This window comes from Pongo pygmaeus, chromosome 8 (assembly GCF_028885625.2).
Source record: "Pongo pygmaeus isolate AG05252 chromosome 8, NHGRI_mPonPyg2-v2.0_pri, whole genome shotgun sequence".
In the NCBI taxonomy this organism is placed as follows: Eukaryota; Metazoa; Chordata; class Mammalia; order Primates; family Hominidae; genus Pongo; species Pongo pygmaeus.
The window spans coordinates 138,906,944-138,924,169 of record NC_072381.2 but is presented as its reverse complement, the minus strand read 5'-3'; the positions used below and the strand labels follow the sequence as shown (position 1 = coordinate 138,924,169).

The window sequence follows — 17,226 nt, the reverse complement described above, 5'->3', positions numbered from 1 at the left end:
CACCATGCCTTGTAGTCATGTCTAGAATGAGTATTCTGTCATGTTAGTTGTTTTTTTTAAACTTTTTTGTTTTTTCACTGTAAGGAACAACATTCAAACAAAACAAGTTTGTATAGTAAGTTGCCTCACATCATACTTCAGGGTAGCCACTGTGAACAGCTGGGCTTGTGGCTTCCTAGAGACTTCTGTGCACACACGCACACACCCCTGCACACGTGCACAGGCATGGTTTGTGGTTTTCTTCCACGCCCACTTACGTAGAGCCCTTTCCTCACGAGAGCCCACCCTATTTTCTTTGTACTTCTTTCATAAGGAGCTCTCTGTTCAGTTTACTGCATTCTTCTCTATTGTGGTAACACACAATGTAAACTTGATCATCTTAACCATTGTTTTTTAGAGACGGGGCTGGAGTGCCGTGGCTCAATCACAGCTTACTGCAGCCTGAATCTCCTGGGTTTAAGTGATCCTCCCCCCTCCCAAGTAGCTGGGACCACAGGGGTGCACTACCACACCCAGCTAACTTTTTAAATTTATCTTTTGTAGAGACGGGGTCTCCCTGTGTTGCCCAGGCTGGTCTGAATCATTTTAAGTGCACATTTCAGTGGCATTAAGTACGTTCTCGTTGTGCAGCCATTACTATCCAAGAAAGCTTTCATTTTCCCAAACGGAAACTGTCCCCACTAAACAATAACCCCTTTTCTGCTTCCCTCCAGCTCCTGGCACCCACGCTTCTACTTCCTGTCTCTATGGAGGGACCTCCATTTGTCCCTTTGGGTCAGGCTCATTTCACTCAGCCCCACCCCAAATCCCTAGGTTGAAATCCTAACCCCTACCGTGACTGCATCAGGAGGGGGGACTTTGGGCAGTGACTAGTCACAAGGGCGGAGCTCTTCGAGTGGGATTAGTGTCCTATGAGAGAGAGGGTGGAGCTCTTCCAGTGGGATTAGTACCCTATGAGGGCAGAGCTCTTCGAGTGGGATTAGTGCCCTATGAGGGGGTGGAGCTCTTCGAGTGGGATTAGTGCCCTATGAGAGGGCGGAGCTCCTCCAGTGGGATTAGTGCCCTATGAGAGGGCGGAGCTCCTCCAGTGGGATTAGTGCCCTATGAGAGGGCGGAGCTCCTCCAGTGGGATTAGTGCCCTATGAGGGGGCGGAGCTCCTCCAGTGGGATTAGTGCCTTATGAGAGGGCGGAGCTCCTCCAGTGGGATTAGTGCCCTATGAGAGGGCGGAGCTCCTCCAGTGGGATTAGTGCCCTATGAGAGGGCGGAGCTCCTCCAGTGGGATTAGTGCCCTATGAGAGGGCGGAGCTCCTCCAGTGGGATTAGTGCCCTATGAGAGGGCGGAGCTCCTCCAGTGGGATTAGTGCCCTATGAGGGGGCGGAGCTCCTCCAGTGGGATTAGTGCCCTATGAAGGGGCGGAGCTCCTCCAGTGGGATTAGTGCCCTATGAGGGGGCGGAGCTCCTCCAGTGGGATTAGTGCCCTATGAGGGGGCGGAGCTCCTCCAGTGGGATTAGTGCCCTATGAGGGGGTGGAGCTCCTCCAGTGGGATTAGTGCCCTATGAGGGGGCGGAGCTCCTCCAGTGGGATTAGTGCCCTATGAGGGGGCGGAGCTCCTCCAGTGGGATTAGTGCCCTATGAGGGGGCGGAGCTCCTCCAGTGGGATTAGTGCCCTGTGAGAGGGCGGAGCTCCTCCAGTGGGATTAGTGCCCTGTGAGAGGGCGGAGCTCCTCCAGTGGGATTAGTGCCCTGTGAGGGGGCAGAGCGCTTCCAGTGGGATTAGTGCCCTGTGAGAGGGCGGAGCTCCTCCAGTGGGATTAGTGCCCTGTGAGGGGGCAGAGCGCTTCCAGTGGGATTAGTGCCCTGTGAGGGGGCGGAGCTCCTCGAGTGGGATGACTGCCCTTAGGAGAGCCCTGAGGGCACTCTTTTGCCCCTCCTACCATGTGAGTGCTCTGTGGGAAGGTGCTGTCTGTGAACCAGGGTGGGCCTCATCACACACCGAACCTGCCTGGAGCCGTGGCCTCCAGAACTGTGGAAAGTCAGTGTTTATCAGCCACCCAGACCATGCCACTGCATCATAGCAGCCCAAGCTAAGGCACATACTGTCCAGAAGGTTTGTGCCTGTTGTGGCATGTTTCACCATTTGATTTTTTCACTAAATGACGGTCCTATGACATTCTTTTTAGTGGCCCTGACGTTTCATACTATGGACATGTCATCATGCCCGTGGTTCTAGATATTTCCCCCAGGGAAGCCCACCTGCGCCCTAGCTCCGTGCAGACGCCAGAGAGCGTTTGCAGGTGTCTCCTCCACTTGGCCCCGCAGCTCGGTGTGGGTAGGTGGTCTAGACTGTGGTCATGGCCTTGGGTTGGGTGGGCAGAGTGTGTGAGCCCCCACCCCTGAGGACTTGGGCTGAATACCAACGACAGGTTCACCTGCATCAAGAAAGAAAAACAGTGACCTTTGCTGAGCTCTGGCTCCCTGAACGCTGCAGGTGCCACGCCCATGTGTCTGGTTACATGTATATGCAAAGTGGGCACACGCGTGCTCTGCGACCGCTCGCCTTGCAGGCATTGGCTCTGTACTCCCACCCACCCCGTCTGTCCTCCTGTGTGCCGTGATTGGAGTCCACTAGTTCAGAGCCGGCTTCAGGGTGGAGCAGGTTTATCTCACCTCTGCCAGGCCACGTGGGAGTTCTCATGTCCTTTTCAGATAAGCCTCAGATAAGCCTTGGGATCTGGGACTGTTTGACAAATACTGAAACAGGTACAAAGGGAGTTTGATTCGGGTCCAACAGGGCGTAACAGGCTCTTCCCTTGGGGTAGGGAACCTGGAACCTGCTCACTTACTGGAGTGGAGCACATGGGAGGTCCGTGTGGGTCATGAACCACTGGCCCTGGAGCCTGGAGTAAACATGCAGAGATAGATAGGCACCAAATCTTCAAGTATGCAAGGGAGGAAGCCTGAACATTGAGAAAATCCACTCCGTTTAATTTTTCATGTGCACTGGAGTCAACCTCCATAATTTGATTTCAAGCAATGGAACCCCAGAGATCCGTAGGGCCGGCTGCAGCTTCGTGTTCATACCTGTGTCAGCCACACTTGGCTGGAAGCCAAGAAAGGGTCCAGCATGGAAGCCGCATCTCAGAGGGTTGCATCTAGTTATCTGGTTCCAGAGCTTGGCAGGGACAGACACCCAATCCTTAGGCTGGGGAATGGACTTTCTCTTCATGCTGGCCTCAGGGAGCCTGGAGGGAGGGATGCCACTGTCCGGGGCAGGGGAACCCCAGACTCAGAGTGAGGCTTCCACTCACTCCTGAGCTAGTTGACCTCTGGCCCCATTATTGTTTGGGGTTTGATTAGGTGTTTTTTGTTTGTTGGTTTTGTTTTTCTTTGAGACGGAGTCACTCTCTGTCACCCAGGCTGGACAGCAGTGGAGTGATCTCGGCTCACTGCAGCCTCTGCCTCCCGGGTTCAAGCGATTCTCATGCCTCAGCCTCCCAAGTAGCTAGGATTACAGGCGCCAGTCACCATGCCCGGCTAATTTTTGTATATTTTGAAGAGACAGGTTTTCACCATGTTGGCCACGCTGGTCTCCAACCCCTGACCTCAAGTGATCCGCCCGCCTCAGCCTCCCAAAGTGCTGGGATTATAGGTGTGAGCCACCGCGCCCAGCCTGATTTGGTTTTGAAGCTGAAAACTTTCTTGCCCATCTCTGTAAAGTCGGTTTGCCCTTGTATATTTGGGTAAACGGTGACTCTCCACTTACAGGTTGGAGTAGAAACTGCCCAGGTACAGCTCCAAAATCCGGTGGCCTCAGTGCAAAGCCACCCCTCATTGGCAGGCCCTGGGCAGCCCCGGTCTTCTCTCTGCCCGAGTGGCCAGCCCAGGGCCAGCTGTTCAGGTGCTGCTGGGTGTCAGTCTGGGTGGCCCCACCAGGCTTTTCCTGGGTGGCCCCACCAGGCTTTTCCGACACAGCCCAGGCTACTTCCCATGGGGACGGGCTCCTAGGGCCAAGCAGTTCAACATGGAGATGTCTGTTTCCTCCGGGTTTTCTGACACGGCTTTGTCATTTTTCACATACAGATTGATTTTCAGAACTTTTTAGGAGCCACCAGGCCTCGGAGCATTTGTGTCACCTCAAGGCTTAGGGCCAGGGCCGCAGTGCTGGCCCCACAGCTGGTGTCCCGCTGGGAATCATGTAGAAGAAGGTGGCTCCGCAGAAGGAGGGCCTGGCCAGCCTGAGCCCAGCCAAAGGTCAGGACGCCGCCATCCTGGGCAGGGGGTTGCAGGCCGCTGACACCGGGGGATGACGGAGGATCCTTAGGTGTCCTGGCACTTCGCAGCTGAGCCTGGAACCTGGGCCTGGCTGCCCTCCTGGACACCCCCCCCCCCCAGGGGGTCCGAAGTCCCGGCTCCCGTGTCCCTTGCTCCCGGCCCCTCAGGAGCGTGGGCTGAAGGCCTGGGTCCAGCTACCCACCATGGTGATCCCAGGGACCCGGTGCACTCAGGGCATTCTGCCAGGCCTAAGGGCAGCACGACGTGGTCAGAGGGCAGAGACCCTCATGAGGGGAGGCCGCGGCGGTTGAACCCCTTAGGCCTGAGGGAGCTCGGGGTGTGAGGCTAGGGTAGGGACACTGGGGAGCCCCCGGCCACAACGCAAGGGCACCCGAGTCTCGGACCTGGCGAGGGGTCCGTGGGCTGGCTGGGTGTTGCCCTCACGCACGACTCAGCCCGCGCGTCCCCAGTTCCTGGGGCTCCCTGTCCTTCCTTGAGCCGCAAGCGGACCCCAGCCCGCTGAACCCTAGGCCCTGCCGGTCCCCAAGCCCCAAGCCCGGGACCCTAAAGCCCCGCCCCCCGTAAAGCCCCGCCTCGGCCCCTAAGCCCCGCCCTCCCCGTAAGGCCCCACCCCGGCCCCCAAGCCCCGCCCCCAGGCCCCGCCTGCCCCGTCTGCCGGGCCATGGTGGCGCTGAAGGGTGTCCCCGCACTGCTGTCCCCCGAGCTGCTCTACGCGCTGGCGCGGATGGGGCACGGGGACGAGATCGGTGAGCGCAGCGGGCCGGGGCCTCGGGGAGCACCCCGGGGCAGGCAGGAGGGCGAGGCTTGCGCGGGGACCCCCGGGCCGGGAAGGGCCGGGTCCTGGGGTGGGGGCGTTGCTCGGGCCTCCCTGGCTTCCGGGGAGGAAGCCCCCTCCCCCTCATTCTTTAGGGAACTGAGACCTCGTGGGGCTCTGGGCGTGGCCGGCCCGAGCTTCTCCCGGAGTCCCTCCCCAGACGGCCCGAGAGCCCTCGCGTCTGGGCTGACCCCGAGAGTTCGGCGCTTTTTCTTCTCCTGGGGCCTGGGGTCCCGGGGCAGGGGTTGGGTGGCCGGGGGCTTGGTCCGGGCATCGCGGGCAGCCGCGCGTCCTCTGGCCCCTGGGGAGGCGGCTGGGTCCGGGTCGGCCCCCTGGCCTGGTCAGCACCCGACAGCCTCGCGGGCAGCTGTTGACGCCTCTCCGCCTCCCAGACAGGGACCTTGCCCTCCCAACTTCCCCGCCTGGCTTCCAGCCCTGCAGATCTGACTGCGGCCGGTCGGCGGTGGGAGCGCCCAACCGGCTGACCTGAGACCCCTTGTGACCCATGATCTGCCGCCATGACTGGGTGGGAGGGTGGGCGGCGCCGACCCCGAGGGCAAGGATAGGTGCTGACCACGGGCTGTCCTCCCGGCTCTTTAGTTCTTGCGGACTTGAACTTCCCGGCCTCCTCCATCTGCCAGTGTGGGCCCATGGAGATCCGTGCAGACGGTGAGCGAGCCCCAGGTCCCCCGGGGCAGGGCGGGTGGGTGAGCAGTGCTCCTGGCTCTGAGGCTCCTCTGTGGCCTGTCGTGGCCCCAAGTCCATGCTTGCAGTGTGAAGGGTGCAGACAGGCAGGCGGGCGGGCTGGAGACTGAGTACCGGCCTCCTCTGCCCTCCAGGCCTGGGCATTCCGCAGCTCCTGGAGGCGGTGCTGAAACTGCTGCCCCTGGACACCTATGTGGAGAATCCGGTGAGGACTGAGTCGCCCCTGCACCCTGCTGCTCCGTGCCTCGGTTTCCCCTTTTGCAGGCTTCATAGGGCCCACCTGCCTTGGAGTGGGGGGGGAAGCCATGTGTCCCCAAAGGGGCCCTGACCCTCACCAGGGGAGTCCGGAATGGTCACCTGACCAGGAAGGCTGGCAGTGCCCAGGGCCCCAGAACTGACCCCTCTCTCTAGGCTGCAGTCATGGAGCTGGTGCCCAGCGACAAGGAGAGGGGCCTGCAGACCCCGGTGTGGACGGAGTACGAGTCCATCCTACGTGGGGCCGGCTGCACGGTAAGCCTGCAGCCCCAATTGTGGGGAAAGGGCCAGGGACCCTCTGTCTCCTGGAGGCTCAGGAGGAGCCAAAGACAGAGGGTCCCAAGCTCTGTCCTCAAGCAGTCTCCCACCCATCACCCTGAGAACCCCAGACCACTGGCACTCCCTCACCAGCCGGGTGGAAGAGGTGCACCTGGGCAGTGTGGCCCCTCCTCCTCTGCCCCCGAGCTTTCCACCTGCCCTGCCCCGCCCAGGATCCTGACCTGCCAGGGAGGTCGTCACCCACCACAGCCTGTGAGTGGAGCCTGGGGACTCAGGATGCCTGGCCTCCATACCTCAATCTCCCCTGCAAGGGTGCCCCCTGGTCCCAGGTCTCTCGCCCCATCCTGGCTATGGTTGGTCAGAGGCTTAGCTGGGTGCTGTGTCTCACTCAGCCCCCTCCACACCTTGCCCTGCAAGGGGACAGGCCCATTTTCCTGGGCAACCCACTGGCAGGTCTTGAGCAGGGCCTCCATAAGGGGAGGCCAGGGGCTCTCGTCCTGGGTAGGGGACCCCCCCAGGACAGCTGGCAGGGGCTCGACAGTCTACTGAGCTGTCTGGGTGGCCCCAGGCCAGGCAGAGACCCAAGCATGGCAGGTTCCTCGTCCACCATGTCCTGGGACTCTCTGTCCTAGGCCTTGGGAGCCAGAGGCTGAGTGACCGTGGGGCCCTTGCAGGGGGAGAGCCCAAGAAATGGAACCCCACTTCCTGGTGCCTTCCCTGCTTAGGGCCCTGGGGAGTCCAGGGCTGGCCCATGAGGGTTTCTGGGCAGGGTTCCCTCCAACCCTGCCATTTTGTCTTCCAGAGAGCCCTGGCAAAGATAGAGAGGTTTGAGTTTTATGAGCGGGCTAAGAAGGCTTTTGCTGTTGTGGCAACGGGGTGAGTTCCAGCTGGCTCAGACCTGCCCCCATCCCCACCGGGGCCTCAGGAGCTGCCCCCATCCCCACCGGGACCTCAGAAGCTGCCCCTACCCTCTCCTCAGCTTCTGCCTGGCTGAGGCTAGACGTCCCACAGAGTGGAGAGACAGGGAGGAATTTCAGGGGGGCAGGGCCCCCATTTGCCTGAGCATCAAGTGGGTGAAGGTGGACGGGGTCTGCTCTGTCCCTCAGATGCTGGAGCAGGGTCTGGGCACCCTGGCCCTGCAGCCCAGCTCAGTGCTGGGCTTGGCTCCTCTGCAGGGAGACGGCCCTCTACGGAAACCTCATCCTCAAGAAGGGGGTGCTTGCCCTCAACCCCCTGCTGTAGGCCTGGTGAAGACCACCTGGGCCGGAAGAGGAATTGGGGGCACCCTGAGCTCCAGTACCACCACTCACAACAGGCCTCCCAGTGACAGCTCCCAGACCTGGGCCCTGGCCAGGGCTCTAGGGGGCCGGCAGTCTTGGGGTGGGCCCTGGCCAGGGCTCTAGGGGGCCGGCAGTCTTGGGGTGGGCCCTGGCCAGGGCTCTAGGGGGCCGGCAGTCTTGGGGTGGGCCCTACCAATTGGGATGAATGTCCCTGATTTGTGAAAATGATGGAAAAACGTAGTCGCCAATCAACGTTCAGTCTCAAGGTTCCAATCCCAGCTCTGTTCTCACTCAGCCTTGTTTGGTGCTGAGCTCAAGGGAGGCTGCTGGCTCCAGAGCGGCCCACACGTACCCTTGACGAAACCTTGAGTGGGAAATCAGGCCTGGGGCCCTGGGGACACCAAGGGCTGGAGTGGGAGCAGTGGCTGTCCTGGAGGCCTTGAGAGGGGTGGGGACTTCTGCCATAGCCCCCGGGCTGTGGACACAAAGGGGGTTCTTCACCGGGGTCCATTCCTTCCACCCAGCAGGAGGGCAGGTGGCAGGGGCTAGCCTGGACGCTTCGGGAGGAACTGCGGGAGCTGTGTTGAGGGAGGTGCCGGCTGGAGAGGCCTGGGTGTGGGCCATGCCTTGTGCCTGTGGCAGTAGGTGGCCTCCCACTGAAAGCCTCTCTTGCCCTGGCAGGCAGGGGAGGTAAAGGACACGAGGTCATTTGGAGCCCAGTGCCAGGCAGAGGTGGGATGCAGGGAGTTCCTGAAAGGGGGTGCCTGGGAGGCTTGCCCTGGGATGCTTGGACTGGTCCCCAAGGATGGGGAAGAATAACCACCAGCCACTGTCCAGACCCTGGGCCTCTCCCCAGGACCCTCCCCCTGCTCCCCAGAACTTGCTGCAGTGACACAGGTACAGGAAGAAGATGGGGCAGGGCTGGAGTTTGAGGGACCAAGGGCAGGAGTGGGGATGACAGGGGTTCCCCAGGGCCTGGGGCTGGTGTCCCCAGGGGGCAAGTCCCAGGGTCCCAGACCCACGCTCCGGACCACAGGAGAACCTTGGGGGCACAGGCAAGCCCACCCCGGCTGAGATCTGGCTCCAAGTCTGGGGAAGGGACCCTGTCTGGGCTTGGTGCAGACTTTGGGGTCCTGTCCGCCTGCTGCTCCCAGATGGCAGCCAAGGCCTTCTCTGTGCTCACTAGTGGTCAGCCTTGGCCCCAGGGGCCTCGCACTTGCCTGGCCAATCACTGCTCGTCTCTAGACCCGATGGCCACGTTGTGGCCTGACATCGGCAGTGTACGAGCTGATTGCACACAACCCTCGCCCATCCCCAGGCTCAGCCCCACAGATGAGCCTCTGGGGTTAGTGTGCCCCCTCTAGCATTTTATATAAATGAAGCCATATATGAGCAAAGTAAGTAAAATCATGAGAAAAAACAAAGTAATGGGCAAAACAAAATAAAATCAAGATAGCTTTAAAAAAAAAAAAAAAGCCACAAACACCAGCTTGGGCTGCCTAGGCCAGACCCTCCTGCAACCCCAGAGATCCAGGGTCTTCTACCTGCCTGGGGCCCAGGGAGTGGGGAAGGAGTTGCCCAAATCTCAGCCCTGAGCGTGTTGATCCCTCAATGCCCTCCCACCCCATGTTCTTATCAGGATGACAGGGGAGGCTGCCAAGGGGGAAACTGACAGCCCATCTCTGGCCCTTTTAGGACAGAACCTCAAAGGTCACTGGCCTCTCCAGGGGAGACTGCCAAGGGGGAAACTGGGAGCCCAGCTCTGGCCTTTTTAGGACAGAACCTCGAAGGTCACTGGCCTCTCCAGCTCATCCGTAAGCTAGGGTAGCAGCTCTTACATTGTGTGACGCCATGGGCACCCTCGGGCAGTTACTCTCAGCCGTTGGTGTCCTGGGAGAGCAGAGACTTGCCGGCGGTGCAGGGAGCTCTTCCACACCTGGGCAAACCCTCGGTCCCCTGAGTGGCCACAGAAGGGCTGAACACGGCAGGATGGAGGGATGGGTGGTCTCTCTCCCTTGCTCCATTCTGTCTTAGCTGCTGGAGCTGGCAAATGTGTGTGGCTCAGCCCCAGGCTTGGCACCAGGTGCTTCTCTCTCACCATAGGGATGAGACTGCCACACAGGAACCCCACCCACATTTGCATGTGCCCAGGACACGTGCGGTGTGTGAGTGACTCTAGCAGCCTGGATCTGCGCTGCAGCAATGGGCACCCAGAGTGGGAGCTGCACAGAACGTCAGGACGGCAGAAAGGCCATGTCCTGGGCCTGGGTCTACCCCCGCTCACCTGAGACCTGTGCACTTTCCACCTGAGCACACGCACATCCGTCCAGCTGGGCCCTGAGCCCCAGGCACTCGGCCTCCCTCCTCCCTGGCCCTGTCTCAGGCCCCTGCTGTAGGGAGCCCAGGGTGCCCTCTGGTCCCATCCCCTAACTGCTGCCACACCCCTCACCATCCCGGTATACAAGGAGGAGGGCCTGGGGGTAGGGCAACCTTCTGGGAGCCAAGGGTCACCTGGGCCTTGTGCAGCCCTTGATTCTCCTAGGCAGGGCAGGCTGGGCCCCGGTCACCAGTCTTCCAGGGCATGTGGCCTCCCACCTGTTTGCAGGGGTTTATTGATTGATTGAGACGGAGTCTTGCTCTGTCACCCAGCCTGGAGTGCAATGGCGCAATCTCAGCTCAATGCAACCTCCACCTCCCAGACTCAAGCGATTCTCCTGCCTCAGCCTCCCAAGTAGCTGGGATTACAGGCACCTGGCACCAAACCCGGCTAATTTTTGTATTCTTAGTAGAGACGGGGTTTCACCATGTTGCCCAGGCTGGTCTGGAACTCCTGATTTCAGGTGATCCACCTGCCTCGGCCTCCAAAAGTGCTGGGATTACAGACGTGAGCCACCGAGCCTGGCCTGCTGGGGTTTATTTGTCTAGCTAGGGCAGGGTGGGGAGGGTCCCAGTCCCAACAGCCTGGGCCTTGGGACAGGGTGGGGGCAGTGATGGCCCCTGGAGCCCTACTGGGGGTGGTAGATGTGGTCTTGGTCTTCCTCCGGTCCCAGCAGCACCTGGCGATTTGGCATCACCCACAACCGGGGCTTCTCCTCGCCCTGGTCCTCAGGCGGAGGGTGGTGCAGGCTGTCATGGTCGGGCTCAGGACTCAGGACACGGCCCAGGGTGTCCTCGGTCTTCACCCAGGCCTTGGTGCCTAGGGACAAGCAGATGAAGGTATAGCCTCAGTTTCTCTCCCGAGACCCTTGGTCTGTCCAAGTCAACCCCACGAGCGGACTGTGCTGCTGTGACCTTGTGCCCACCTGGAAGGATGGGACTCCTGCCCTGAACTGGTGGCTTCTTCTCAGTGGTCAAGAGTTTCGGCTTCTGGACGGGGAACAGCACCACCAGCTGGGCGTCCTTCTCCGGAGGCTCCACCACACGGGCGCCCCAGGCCCTGCTGGCACAGTTTGGTCAGGTCCACATGCAGGTGGGGGAGGTGGACAGAACCCCCGCAGGAGGGTGCCCACCATCCCAGGGCAGCCACTCCAGCCCCCACCACCAGCAGCCCCAGGACAAGCTTCTCTCTCAAGAGCCACAGTGATGAGTGGCCCCCAGTGCTCCCAGCCAGGCTTCCACACCATGTCCCTGGGCTGCTGCGTGGGGGGCAGTGGTCAGAGCCTTGGTTGAGCAGCGTCCCAAGGGCAAGGATGTGGGGAAACCTCAGGATCCAAGACTGAGCCACCCCAGCTGCAGCCACCAGCTGTGGAGCACAAGCTGCCCTGGAGGCTGTGGGGAGGCTGAGTAGGGGGACGCGCTGGAGCCCCAAGCCCTCAGGCTGTGCTCTCTTCTCCCTGCACGGGGCACTGTCGACAGATCCCCATGAGGCTGGAGTGCCGCCTCCTTCCGAAAGCTGCTGGACAGGGCTCCCCTCTGCATCCGCCCCGTGCCCTCCAGGTTCAGGAAGGGCCCAGCAGAACGGCCTGTAGCTTCAGGGAATGGGGGTGGTGGGGAGGTGGGGTTGGGGGAACTTACTTCTCTGTGTCCTGCTCTGAGAGCCGGTGTTTGACTTGCATCTTGATAGGGACCTGGGGGAGAATCACAGGTGTGGGCTCGGCCACAGTCCATGCGGGTGGACACCTGGGGAGAGGTTGCTCCGAGGCCCACCTGGGGCTGCAGGGAGTGGGGGCAGGGCCAGCTCAGCGCAGCTCCAGCATCTCTAGTGGGTGAGCCGCTCTCGGGTGTCGGGATCGCAAGCCAGGAGACAGGCTGCCAGCCTGTGCCCAGATGACCAGCTGGCCTGGAATTCTGGCCGGGTCTGGGGCGGCACAGGACTGGGATGTAACCTGGCACCATATCCCTGACCTAGCACTCCCCACTCCGGCCGTCAGCGCACTGGCTGGTTTCCGCGGTGACTGGTTGGGGCTGTGTCTGCACCACCCCTTCCTGGCTGGTGCCCAGAGAAGGCGGTCAGCCACTCTGAGCCCAGCTAACCTTAGTTGTCAGCTGCTCTGAGCCCAGCCATCCTCAGTAGGGCAAAGGACAGACAGGAGAGCAAAGCAGGTGGCCCCAGGGGAGGACCAGCACCGTTGGGGGCTGTACCCATGCTCCTGCCTCTCCGGTCAAGGAAGGCGTGGGCCTCCTTCCTCTGATCCATCCCAGGTGTGCAAGACTGTGTGGCCTTGACATGGGCCAGGGAACAGGCCACGTCCCCAGGCATAGTCCCGGCTGAGGACACCACTGTCGGCACAGACGGTGCAGCTGAGATACTAGCACACCTGGCCTTCAAGGCCTAGGTGAGTATCAAGGGGTATCATCCGGGTATCATCCAACCCGCCTAGGTCACGTGGGTTCATCTGGACCCACCTCCTCCACCTGGGACCACGTGGGTGTCATCTGGCCCCATCTTCTCCACCTGGGACCACGTGGGTGTCATCTGGCCCCATCTTCTCCACCTCGGACCACCTGGGTGTCTTGAGGCCTGTCCATCTGACCCCAGTGAAGGGAAGTCTGCCCCCTCCTCATGCCTGCACAGGCATCAAGAGTCCTGAGCGTACCCATGCCTCTTTCCTAGGCCAGCTTGGGATTTGAAGCCAGAAGAGGGGCCCTTTGTCCACATCCCCTGCTGTAGGGGCAGAAGGTGACAACTGGAGTTGCTGGCCAGATGGGAGGATCTCACACCTACCTTGGGTGCTGGGGCCGCACCTGCCTCCCACAGCAGCACAGCCACCAGGCTGGTGACCATGAGGAGCCTGAGGGGGGCCAGAGAGGGAAGTGTGAGGTAGGGGAAGGGGCCAACCCCGGCCATCAGTCCTGCCTCCCCTGAACACCAGGCAGCACCCCGATGGGCAGCTGGGAGGCCCGGGCTGGGTTCCTCCTTTGGGATCGCAGGTAGTTTTACTGGACTCTGCTCACGTGGGCCAAGACATGCAGGCACAGAGCGGGGAGAAGCCCCAGGCCCACCTGCCTCCAGCCCCCCTCAGGCCAGAGCCCACAGCCCCAGCCCCAGACTCTGCTCCCCACAGTCTGGGCAGACCCCACTGTGGCAGGCACTGGTGGTTGGCTCAGAAATTCCAGAGGTTCTGCCACGCCTTTGTGCCGCCCTCCACGTGGGGACACACATGAACATACTTGCACACAGGTGTGGGTACGGGTGGGTATGGAGCAGCGGGGGCCCACAGCCCCACACCCACAGAGCCCCGAGGTTGCACACTGCTGCAGGCAGGGCACCTGCTGTGTCCCAGAGCTGCGGGGCCACGGCTGGAGGGCTCAGGGGTGAATGGCAGCACCATTAGGCAGGCAGGCAGGGTGTCAGGTCAGTTTGGACACGGGACGTGTGTGTTTGTGTATGTGGTGGGGGTGTGCATATGTTGTCTGTGCACGTGTGTTTTGTGGGTGTGGACCATGTGCATGGTGGGTGTGCATGTATGCTGTGGGTGGTGTCGTGTTCGGGTGTGTGTGCACTGTGTGCTTGAGTGTATGTGGTGGATGTGTATGTTGTGCATGGTGTGGAGTGTGTGGGTTTGGGGGTGCATGTGCTGTGTATGTTATGTGTGTTTGTGTGTGTGGTGGATGTGTGTGTACGTTGTGTGTGGTGTGGAGTGTGTGGGCTTGAGTGTGTGTGTGTGCTGCATGTGTATGTTATGTGTGTTTGTGTGTAGTGGATGTGTATGTTGTGTGGAGTGTGGAGTGTGTGGGCTTGGGGGTGTGTGTGTATGTTATGTGTGTTGTTTGTGAGTGTGTGTGGTGGACGCATATGCTGTGTGTGGTGTGGAGTGTGTGGGCTTGGGTGTGTGTGTGTGCTGTGTGCATTAGTGTGCATGGTAGATACACATGTATCTTCTCTGTGTTTGGGGAGTGTGTGTGGTGTGTGTGTAGTGGATGAATGTGTATGTTTTGTGTGGTGCGGAGTGTGAGGGTTTGGGGATGTGTGTGCTGTGTGCATGCGTGTATGTGTGTGCATGTGTGTGAGTGCTTGTGCTTGTGTGTGTGTTGGATGCGTATGTTGTGTGGCATGGAGTGTGAGGGTTTAGGGGTGTGTGTTTGCTGTGCACATGCGTGTTCATGTGTGTGCATGTGTGTGTGTTGGATGTGTGTGTATGTTGTGTGTTGTGTGGAGTGTGAGGGTTTGGGGGTGGGTGTGTGCTGTGTGCATGCGTGTGTGTGTGCATGTGTGTGTTGGATGGGTATGTTGTGGGTGGGGTGGAGTGTGAGGGTTTGGGGGTGGGTGTGAGCTATGTGCATGTGTTTGTGTGTGTGCATGTGTTTGTGTTGGACGCGTGTGTATGTTTGGTGTTGTGTAGAATGTGAGGGTTTGGGGATGGGTGTGTGCTGTGTGCATGCGTATATGTGTGTGCATGTGTATGTGTGCGTGTGTGTGCATGTGTGTGTGTGTTGGATGGGTATGTTGTGGGTGGGGTGGAGTGTGAGGGTTTGGGGGTGGGTGTGAGCTATGTGCATGTGTTTGTGTGTGTGCGTGTGTGTGTTGGATGCATATGTATGTTGTGTGTCGGGTGGAGCATGAGGGTTTGGGGGTGGGTGTGTGCTTTGTGCATGTGTGTGTGTGTGTGTGTGCATGCGCATGTGTTTGTGTTGGATACGTGTGTATGTTTTGTGTTGTGTGGAATGTGAGGGTTTGGGGGTGGGTGTGTGCTGTGTGCATGCCTGTGGGTGTGTGCATGTGTGTTGGATGCATATGTTGTCTGGTGTGGAGTGTGAGGGTTTGGGGGTGGGTGTGTGCTGTGTGCATGTGTGCGTGTGCATGTGTGTATGTGTTGGATGTGTATGTATGTTGTGTGTGGGGTGGAGCGTAAGGGTTTGCGGGTGTGTGTGTGGTGTAGAGTGTGAGGGTTTGGGAGTGTGTGTGTGCATGCATGTGTGGTGTGGTGCAGATTTGTCTCTTCAGGGCCCTGCAGGGGAGGCTTCCGTCTGTCAGGGTGGGGTGGTCTTGGGGTGGGGCGGGGCTCTGGGTCTGCACAGGGCTCAGCAGGGCTACGGTCAAGGGTGTCTGGGGCTGGGTGCGGTGGTTCACACCCATAATCCCAGCACTTTGGGAGGCCAAGGTGGGCAGATCACCTGAGGTCAGGAGTTTGAGACCAGCCTGGCCAACATGGCAAAACTCCGTCTCTACTAAAAATATGAAACTGCCTGGGCGCGGTGACTCACACCTGTAATCCCAGCACTTTGGGAGGCTGAGGCAACGAATCACTTGAGGTTAGGCATTCGAAACCAGCCCGGCCAATATGGTGAAACCTTGTTTCTACTAAAAATACAAAAAAAAAAAAAAAAATTAGCCGGGCATGGTGGCAGGTGCCTGTAATCCCAGCTACTTGGGAGGTGGAGGTTGCAGTGAGCCAAGATGGCACCATTGCACTCCAGCCTGGGTGACAGAGCGAGACACTCTGTCTCAAAAAAAAAAAACAAAAAAACAAAAAAACTTAGCTGGGGGTGGTGTCACACACCTGTAATTGCAGCTACTCCTGCTGAGGCAGAAGAATCAGTGTCTGGGATGCCCTGCAGGCCTGGATTGCAGGTCCACAGGGACCTTTGCCCCTTCTCTGGGTGACTCAGCCACAGTGGGAGGTCAAAGGGCAGGGGGGTGCCCCGGACAGCCCGGGGCCGGGGCCTGGCCTGGTCTGGTTCGGGGGCCCTGCTTGTCCTCAGGACCCCCAGCTGGTTCTGATGCTGGGCAGGGGCTCTTGTCCGGGCATTGGACCCCACTCTTGCTGCCGTGCTGCCTGGGCCACCCCTGGAGCCCACCCCCCATGACACACAGCCTGGGGCCCGGGATTCGGGCCACGGTAGCTCCTAGAAAGGTGGTCGGTGGTGACTGCCAAGCAGCCTGGCTGTGGGATCCCTGTGGGTCCCCTCTCCAGGCAAACAGCTCTGGGCACCAAAGGGTCCCCAAGCCACCCAGAGGCCACCTCTTTACAAGGGAGAAACACCAGGAGAGGGGGGCAGGGAGGGCCCTGGCTTAGAGGAGGGAGAAGAGGAGGAGGACACCTCCATAGGAGGGGGGAGAGGGGTCCCCCACACAAGGAGGGGGAAGACGGACACCCCCACAGAAGGAAGGCAGCCTCTGATTCCAGGGTCCAGCGGGAGCCCGGGTGCTTCCCTGAGCTCCAAATCACAGCTCCCAGGGTGACACCACGTCAGGGCAGCCCCTGGCTCTTGCGCCCCAGCCCCTCCCTGCCCCCAGCCCTCTTCCTTTTGGGCAGTCACAGGCCTGCTGGTTTCAGCCTGGCATCTCCCCCTTCCTTGTTCCGGGTGGGGGTCCCTGGGTGATTCTCCACCAGGCCAGGGGAACCAAGGGGCAAGGCACGGTCTCGTGCACGCGGGGCCACAGAGGAGGTGGAGCCTGGTGGAGACCCCAGACCCTCGGAGGGCCCCTCCTTCTCCCTCCCACCCTCACACTCCCCTGAACCAGGCCCCCTGGAGCGCAGCAGAGCTGGGCCCCCTCTGGCTAAGGGCCAGGCCTCCAGGTTTGGGTGGGGTGGGGATTGGGGCTCAGGGATGGTGGCATTACCTCCTCATGTCTGGGGTCCGCGTCTCTGTGTAGAGAGTGCTCAGGGAGCTGCAGTGGCTGATCCCAGTATCTGGCACCTGGCCCAGCTCCTCATGCCCAGGCCCAGGCTGCTTGGGGCTTTATTGCTGCCGCCTGGGGTGTGTCAGGACAGAGGTCGGGGCCAGGGATCCCACCCTGGGTAGCTCAGGTGACTGGCTCTGCAGCCGCCCAGCCCACTCGGGCCTGGATCTGAGTGGGGACACCCAGCTGCCCCCTCAGGGCCTGCCACACCTGACTGAAGAAGAAATTTGCCTTTAAAAACCTGCTTGTTGGCCGGGCGCCGTGGCTCACACCTGTAATCCCAGCACTTTGGGAGGCTGAGGCAGGTGAATCACCTGAAGTCAGGAGATTGAGACCAGCCTGGCCAACATAGTGAAACTCCATCTCTACTAAAAATAAAAAAAATTCATTGGGCGTGGTGGTGGGCTCCTGTAATTCCAGCTACTCAGGAGGCTGAAGCAGGAGAATCACTTGAACCTGGGAGGCAGAGGTTGCAGTGAGCCAAGATTGCGCCACTGCAGTCCAGCCTGGGCAACAAAGAGAGAAACTCCAT

General features: G+C 60.2%; 2 protein-coding genes across 3 annotated transcripts; one reads left to right on the top strand and one right to left on the bottom strand.

Moving 5' to 3' along the window:
• The first annotated feature begins 4,930 nt into the window (after positions 1 to 4,930).
• On the top strand, positions 4,931 to 9,105 carry FUOM (fucose mutarotase). The gene is made up of 6 exons (XM_054435125.2): positions 4,931 to 5,043; positions 5,712 to 5,780; positions 5,951 to 6,021; positions 6,228 to 6,326; positions 7,153 to 7,226; positions 7,526 to 9,105. The coding sequence occupies exons 1-6, from the start codon at positions 4,959 to 4,961 to the stop codon at positions 7,590 to 7,592; spliced, it is 465 nt and encodes a 154-aa protein (XP_054291100.1). The 5' UTR covers positions 4,931 to 4,958; the 3' UTR covers positions 7,593 to 9,105.
• A 1,530-nt stretch (positions 9,106 to 10,635) lies between these two features.
• PRAP1 (proline rich acidic protein 1) lies at positions 10,636 to 17,033 on the bottom strand. 2 transcript variants are annotated; one of them, XM_054435126.2, is made up of 5 exons: positions 16,635 to 17,033; positions 12,795 to 12,861; positions 11,645 to 11,697; positions 10,933 to 11,069; positions 10,636 to 10,826 (listed from the first exon to the last, which is right to left on the bottom strand). In XM_054435126.2, exons 1-5 carry the CDS (start codon positions 16,640 to 16,642, stop codon positions 10,636 to 10,638), a joined length of 456 nt encoding a protein of 151 aa, XP_054291101.1. In that variant the 5' UTR covers positions 16,643 to 17,033. The 2 variants fall into 2 exon arrangements, with proteins under 2 accessions (XP_054291101.1, XP_054291102.1); XM_054435127.2 differs by having other exon boundaries at positions 10,933 to 11,066; positions 16,635 to 16,777.
• Between the last annotated feature and the right edge of the window lie 193 nt (positions 17,034 to 17,226).

Bases quoted from the DNA above. Each gene is read 5' to 3' on its own strand.
- FUOM (XM_054435125.2), top strand. From the start codon at position 4,959: ATGGTGGCGCTGAAGGGTGTCCCCGCACTGCTGTCCCCCGAGCTGCTC. The intron at 5,044-5,711 runs GTGAGCGCAGCG...CCGGCTCTTTAG, and splicing joins GGGGCACGGGGACGAGATCG to TTCTTGCGGACTTGAACTTC. The intron at 6,022-6,227 runs GTGAGGACTGAG...CCCTCTCTCTAG, and splicing joins ACACCTATGTGGAGAATCCG to GCTGCAGTCATGGAGCTGGT.
- PRAP1 (XM_054435126.2), bottom strand. The intron at 11,698-12,794 runs GTAGGTGTGAGA...ATTCTCCCCCAG, and splicing joins GTGCGGCCCCAGCACCCAAG to GTCCCTATCAAGATGCAAGT. The intron at 11,070-11,644 runs GTAAGTTCCCCC...AAACTGTGCCAG, and splicing joins TCAGAGCAGGACACAGAGAA to CAGGGCCTGGGGCGCCCGTG.